Source organism: Pyrus communis, chromosome 15 (genome assembly GCF_963583255.1).
Source record: "Pyrus communis chromosome 15, drPyrComm1.1, whole genome shotgun sequence".
NCBI classification, from domain to species: domain Eukaryota; kingdom Viridiplantae; phylum Streptophyta; class Magnoliopsida; order Rosales; family Rosaceae; genus Pyrus; species Pyrus communis.
Window position 1 is genome coordinate 8,309,677 of NC_084817.1, and position 7,387 is coordinate 8,317,063.

General features: G+C 39.1%; 2 protein-coding genes and 1 non-coding gene across 3 annotated transcripts; 2 read left to right on the forward strand and 1 right to left on the reverse strand.

Annotated features, from left to right (window-relative positions):
* The first annotated feature begins 2,826 nt into the window (after window positions 1–2,826).
* Window positions 2,827–5,129, forward strand: LOC137717721 (GTP-binding protein At2g22870-like). Its single transcript, XM_068457178.1, has 4 exons — window positions 2,827–3,467; window positions 3,774–3,843; window positions 4,148–4,310; window positions 4,621–5,129. Exons 1-4 carry the CDS (start codon window positions 2,948–2,950, stop codon window positions 4,837–4,839), a joined length of 972 nt encoding a protein of 323 aa, XP_068313279.1. The 5' UTR covers window positions 2,827–2,947; the 3' UTR covers window positions 4,840–5,129.
* Window positions 5,130–6,085: 956 nt separating this feature from the next.
* Window positions 6,086–6,850, reverse strand: LOC137717722 (large ribosomal subunit protein eL37x-like). The gene is made up of 3 exons (XM_068457179.1): window positions 6,742–6,850; window positions 6,487–6,622; window positions 6,086–6,391 (listed from the first exon to the last, which is right to left on the reverse strand). The coding sequence occupies exons 1-3, from the start codon at window positions 6,742–6,744 to the stop codon at window positions 6,240–6,242; spliced, it is 291 nt and encodes a 96-aa protein (XP_068313280.1). The 5' UTR covers window positions 6,745–6,850; the 3' UTR covers window positions 6,086–6,239.
* Window positions 6,851–7,024: 174 nt separating this feature from the next.
* On the forward strand, window positions 7,025–7,097 carry TRNAF-GAA (transfer RNA phenylalanine (anticodon GAA)). Its single transcript has one exon. It is a non-coding gene; the product is annotated as a tRNA-Phe (tRNA).
* Window positions 7,098–7,387: the final 290 nt, after the last annotated feature.

Sequence of the window (7,387 nt, forward strand, 5' to 3'; positions counted from 1 at the left end):
GATCTGACGTGGCTGGATGGTATTGGTTGTCTGTAAATTCCTGCACTGGTACAATTGGGCTCCAGGTCCAGAAAGCAATGAACAAAGTACAAAATAATTGGTTTCAATGGGCTTTTTCCTGGAAGGCCCAACAGCCCAACAATATCATCTAGAACGGGTTTTTTATGTGCTTTATTGTAATTGTCAAGGCAAAGTCACCGGTTACTTTTTTTTGTTAAAAAAAAAAAAAAACTTAAGCATCATAGGAACATTGGTGAGGAAATTAACAGAAGTTAACATATTATGTCCTTGAATGAGAACACTTTGAAAACCATGGGAATCAAGTTCGCTGAAATTGGAAATATAGGGATGAAAGTGAAATTTGTTTGTGTTACATGTAAGTTATGTGCAACGCTTAGAAAATATGTGAAGAGTATGACTCAGTATGCTTTAGATGAATGATAGTGTACACTGGTATTATAACGATACTACTACACATGAATTGTACGCAAGTACATTTTTTGTGACTTTTTGACATAAAGTTGCTCAATAGAAGAAGAAGAAAAATGTGAAATCTATGTTACAAGGATTGTTTAAACATTACATTTTGGAGTGGATTTTTTATGTTTAAGATATTGGAGACAACCGTAATTTTGTTTGGATAATGATATGTACGTGGGCTTACAATTACTTTGCAAGTGGAAGAAAGCGCAGTCTATGAGCTTGCCCACATAGTTTCAACATGTCAAAACTTGATCTTAAATAGAGATAAAACTATGCCTCTAATCAAAATACATATTAGTTGGCTTTAGTTGTTAGGATTACAGGAAGCATTCAATCAAAGCAAACTCTGTATCTTAAGCCTACAACTAGCTTAGCTAAAATTGTGCAAAAGCTAGGAGTTGAATATCATGATATTATGAGTTCGTTATTTGGTTCTTGGCAATAAGAATGGTTGTTTGTTAGTATATTAAATTAGAGTCTGAACGAGAACTAACAATCTTACTCTATCTCATAAACCCTTAACATCATCCCAATTTCTTTTTGATTGGATAACATTATCTAAAGTTCAACTCAATCCTTAAATTTAAAATACATATAATCTTATATAAATTTAAAGTCCATATAATCTTTGAAATTTCAGGTGTAATAATATAGTTCATTTAGATTTTCAATGTTTTCCCAACTTATAAATAGAGGACATATTCTAGTTATTTATTTACAGTTTACAAAGAGGGAGAGCAATTGAAAGAGGGCGAAGTCTGAGAATTTGCTTAAAGAAAAAAGGCTTAGCAGTTAGAGATTTTACCTTAACCAAATCAAAGCAATGAATAAAAATGTGGGTAAAAATGCTTTAGCAGCTAGAGTTTTTACGTCAACCAAATCAAAGCAATGAATGATAAAGGTAGAAAATCGTCTGTTCTTCTTCATATTGACTCCCCATTTTGAGTGAATTGCAAAAAATTATGAAGCAAAGCATGTAAGAAAGTGGGAGTGAGTGAGTAAATATTCTCTATATGATAAGCTTATAGACATCGAAATTTCGGGGAAATAAATGTTGACCAATGCATTAAAATTACAACCTTCATTCATTTCACCTACATCATACACTTATTCACCTACAACCTCCACTCATTTCACCTACATCATACACTTATTTCACTTATTTCACCTAAAAAAGAGAGGATGGTGGTGGTTCATTCTCAAAGTCTATAAACAGGCTTCTCCATCAAGGGATCAAGGAATTCACATATACATTTCTCTACTCTCAAATTGAAAGAGAATTCCTCAAATCCTTGAAGCTTTGAAACTCTAAAAGTTTTCAAGCATCCAACCTCCCATATTCCCAATATCAAGCCCCGAAGGCCCTTGAAGACCAAGATCAAGCCCCGAAGGCCCTTGATGATCCGTTCATCCTTGTTCTTCAAGATCAAGCCCAACAGCCCTTGAAGAAATCCACACAACTGTTCATGAAGATCAAGCCTCGAAGGCCCTTGAAGATTCGTTCATCGTTCATCCTAAGATCAAGTCTCGACGACCCTTTGAATCAACAATATCAACAAATCTGCACCACTGTTCATCCCTAGACAAAGCCCTGATGGCCCTTTAGATCAACAACTCATTCACAAATCTACACCTCACAAATATAGAATTAGAGGATCAAATTGTAAAAGAGATGCACAACTTTCAATTAACTCTTTAAAGTTGTGTTAAAGTCTAAACAAGCATCACTAGATGCACAACTTTCAATTAACTCTTTAGTATGTCAAAACTTTATCCAACTAGCGAAATCGCTCCATTGTGACATCCCCACTGGGAACACCCCTTGATGGTTACTTTCAATGATCGAAAGAAGGATTAAGTTTTGTCTAGAGATGAATTTTGGATGGTAATTTTCGAAAAATCTGAATTTTGCTTATATTTTTGTATATGACACTGAAGTATACAAACATGTGGCTGCTGAGCTACTTAATTTATTCTATAATGAAATATTTATGCGCGATTTATTATTTTTCAACCCATACCTAAGCTCAAATACACTATTTAATAGTTATTTTTGGACGATTATACAAGGACTGGCTACAACATTCATATATATATATATTTAAAATAATTAGCATTTAACAGTCAGAAATGTCACTTCACAAAAAAAATAAAAAAAAATACCTGTCAGATATTATTTATATGAATATATGTATTTATTATAATCATTATTTAACGATCAGATGATTATATTAAATACATGAAAGCACGCTAACCGAATTCCGATTGAACGTTCGGTTTGTCAAAAATAAGTTATTTGCGATCGCAAACCGCACCGTTTCCAGTCTATCGGTAATTCTCTCCCTCGTTCGTCTCCCGCCTCCAAGATTTTTCCCTCTATCACTTCCCACGTCCAGAAACCCCCACCAAAACACAGCAGAGCTCAGCAGGCTGCTCCCAAATCATAGACAAAAAATCTTCAGATATGGTTCTGCTTCACCTCCCAAGAACCCACATATCCCTCTCCACCCATTTCTCTCTTTTCCCGAAACCCAAAACCCCCGCCTTCGCCACCGCCACAACTCGCCCCCCAATCCTCACCTCCGCCCTCTTCTCCGCCCCCCAGTCCACCCTCTCAGCCTCCGAACCCATACCCATTTCCGAATTGCCGGAACCCCAAATCGAACCCCCTCAGGAATTCGAAACCCACATCGAAATCCCGCTCGAGAAGCTCTTCGTGCCGCCAGAAACCGAGGTCTCGTACACCGACGCCGGTGCTCTGAGCACCCGAATCTTGAAGGGGTCCAATATTCTGCTCAGTAAGTACGCCAGGAACGCTCAGGTGGAGCAGGCCGAGTTCGTGAAGAGCAGTGTGAGGACTGAGGATTGCCCCTCTGATAGTCTCCCGGAGTTTGCTCTCGTGGGTCGGTCCAATGTCGGCAAGTCCTCGCTGCTCAACTCGCTCGTGCGACGGAAGCGCCTCGCTTTGACGTCCAAGAAACCTGGTCAGTAATTTGTACCGTAAATTCAATTCAATTTTCAATTTTTGGGTTGGATGCATTATTCAAGTCCTATAGTGAAGAAAACCCAACTAAAAATTAGTATTCGTTTGATTCGGAGTGCCGGTTTATTGAAGATTTCGCCATAAGCTCAACAAATTTAAGGATAATGTTGTTGCTTTGCTTGATTGTCTTGTGAAGTTTAGTAGAGTTTGAGAGATACCCTGATGTACGGCATTGTGGCATTTTGGTTTGTGGATTGATCATGCGTTCAAGCATCTTAATTCGCTTTTCGTTCATTATTTCTTGCAGGGAAAACACAATGTATCAATCATTTTCGGATCAATGATAGCTGGTACCTGGTGGATTTGCCAGGCTACGGGTATGGCTGAAAGATCTGTCTCTTTGATTTATACGGTTCTTTTTGTTCGTGGAGAAGATGCAAACATACTAGTCTGAAATTTCGGATGGTTGCTATGATGAAGAATTTAATTTCCGAGAGCTGCGAGGGAGCGCATTACTTATTGGTTTTAGTTTCTTTACAGTTTGCATTATGCTAGGATTCGTTCCGTTCCTATGATTATGCTCCTGCTAATTATACACACGAGACTGCTGATTTCTCCCTTGTTTATGTGAGTTTCTACTGATAGTCTTGTCGTATCTTTGTGTGTTGTGTAACCTGGCAGGTATGCAGCCGCACCACAGGAACTTAGAACTGACTGGGTTAAGTTTACTAAAGACTACTTCCTGAATAGGTCGACATTAGTTTCGGTTTTCCTTCTCATCGATGCCAGCATTCCTGCCAAAAAAATTGATCTGGAGTATGCTAGTTGGCTGGGTCAGAATCAGGTAATATCCTTTATTAACATTTGGTCCTCAGATTACCAGATTGAATAACGTTAGCTTTCCGGGGGCATCTCCTGGCACTAGAGATTCCGACAAACACACACTTGTTTATTTTCTTCAGAATGATGAAGAAACATGCATGGTTAATCTAATCTTGAGTTGGCCTCCCTAAACATATCCGGCCGAAAAGTTTCAGTTTTTCGTTTTGTATATGCGAAGGAGAGCATGGCCCTTGGTTGGATGTAACTAAGCATTCGTAAAAACTAAAAGGGCGCTTTCCTGAGCATGCTTCTAATTCTATGTGCCCTTTCAGATTCCTATGACTTTGATATTCACCAAATGTGACAAGCGGAAAAAGAAGAGGCACGGAGGGAAGAAAGCAGAAGAAAATGTGCAGGATTTCCAGGAGTTGATAAGCGGCTTCTTCGAAACCGTGCCTCCGTGGATTATGACCAGCAGCCTGACCAGTCAGGGTCGTGATGAGATGCTATTACATATGGCTCAGCTGCGGAACTACTGGCTGAAGCACTAGGAAAACCGAAAACTTGAATCTTGCCATCACAATCTCAAGTAGGTCAGTCAGCTGTCTAAATTGTTCAGATAAATCCAAGTACAAGAACCTGTGATAAAATCCCAACGTTACACGAAGTATTTTATCCACGAAGACTTTGTAAGTTGTTTGTTGCATCTGAAAATGGTGTTTAAATTGGCAGCCATACATTGAGGAAAAGGAGAGAACGTGATTAATTTGACAAAAGCTAATAGTTGCTCGATTTTGTTGTTGAAATGGAAATTTTTCCCTTCAACTTTATGCTCCTTTAATCTTGTGTAAACCTATTGAAATCTTTATTTAAAGTTCAGGAACCATAATCTTTGCATTTCGACGTTGTGCTCCTTTTGTAACTTACATATTTGTATCCCAGCCTGCATCAACTTGATGTCTATATTAATCACAGATTGAACACTTACTAAACTGGTAAGAATTCAAACAAATCCGACTAAACTTGTCAGAAATCAAGCAAATCCAAAAATCTCCACAAGGCTTGAGAAGTTGTTTTAGGATTGCACTCTAATCATGTACTTCTAAACATCCTGTGTTCCTTCCTGTTATCCCTTTTCAGTTCATATTCTTTTTAGGTCCAAGTTCTAACCCAAGATCTTGGATGCAAGAGTACAATCCCTAAACTCGGGTGCAAGATTCAATCCTAAGACCTCAGGAGAGATTCAATCCCAAGACCTCGGGTGCAAAATTTTAATCCCAGGACCTATGCAAGATTTCGAACCCAAGACCTATGGCGTAAGAGTTCGAACCCAAGACCTATGGCGCAAGAGTTCGAACCCAAGACCTATGGCGCAAGAGTTCGAACCCAAGACCTATGGCGCAAGAGTTCGAACCCACGACCTTAGGTGCAAGGGTTCGAACTCAAGACCTCAGGTACAAAAGTTCAATCTCAAGACCTAGGGTACAAGATTTAAATCTGAAGACATCAGGTGCAAGAGTTCGAACTTAAGACATAGGGTGCAAGAGTATAATGTAAAGACATCAGGTGCATGAGATTGACGCCAAAAGTTTCGATGAAAGCATATTCCCAAGACTATGAATGCAAGGTGATCTTAATCACTTAAATTACAAGCACCTTAGCATACGAGTTAAATGTGCAACCTAGTATAATTCCAATTCATTAACAAAATAGAGGCAACTTCAATCTTCGGAAGATACTATGAAGCTAAAGACATGCTAGGATCAACCCAACAAGAAAAATAAAGGCCAAATGTAATTGTAACTGAGAGTCATTTCCGTTCATATCAAAATGCAGCTGCGAATCGAGACAGTCTAAACAAAATTCAAGTGAAATTCAGAACTATCAAGACAACTAAACAAAATTCGAAACAAAAATCCAAACAGGTTTGAGTTCAGTGGGCTCAGAAAACTTATGAGGAAGCAGCAGCAGCTCCCTTGCTCCTTGGAGCAGCCTGTGTACCTTCAAGGAAGCCGCTCTTGAACCTCCTCGGCACATTCCTCAGGTACCTCATCCGCCCAGTTCCGGTAGTCTTTCGGCGCAGCGCCTTCTCACTCCAGTTATCTGAAACAACCCCAAATAATCAAAAATTAAAACTTGCACACTTAATTACATATAATTAATTCAAAAAATTAAAACTAAAAGTTGAGTAGGCTGACATTTTCTGAGACGGGCAGCAGGGTAGGCGCAGGCGGAGCAGCGGCTCTTCTGGAGGTGGAAGCTGCGGCGGCCGCACCGCACACAGAGAGTGTGGGTCTTGTTCCTCCTCTTTCCGAAACTTCCTGTTCCTTTGCCCTAATTCATATTCCCAAATTTACACCATTACAATCTCAATTATAAACTAAACTGTTAATTATAAACTAAACTGTTATCGGAGCGAGAAATGAGAGAGATGAGAGATCGAGAGAGAGTACCATTTCGTTGGTTGCAGAGAGAAACCCTAGATTTCAGAGGAGTTGCGGGAATTCTCTCGCGGACGAAGGTTCAACTGTTTATATAGCCGTCGTCAGCGACTAGATTAGGGTTTCACTTCCAGCGTTGGGCCTTATTTGGACTGGAAATGTGGGCCCAATGATATAATCACAGGCTTCTCATTTAAATAGCCCCTCTAGTCTAATTGAATGAAGCCCATTTGGTACACGTACATGTCTTTCTGAAGCTTTACTAAATTAGTGTAATAGCAACAAATTAGTGCCCGCGGGGATAGCTCAGTTGGGAGAGCGTCAGACTGAAGATCTGAAGGTCAGGTGTTCGATCCACCTTCACCGCAATTTTTTTTTCTTTCACAATCTTATTACCTGCAATTTTTTTTGTTTATTTGTAAAAAGAAAAAAATACAGGCAGTATGGACTTAGCTAGTTAGCTTAACAACTCGAAGTGGTCCTTTTGTGAAATAAAAAATCAACGCAATTTGAACTCAATAACAAAACGAAATTAAGTGTCGCTTTCCTAGCGCATACATTAGTGACTCAACCCACCTCATTCTTTTTTATCACTATACCCAAATGGCCACCAACATCGTAATAATATGAAAACTTCCTAATCATACAACTATATAGA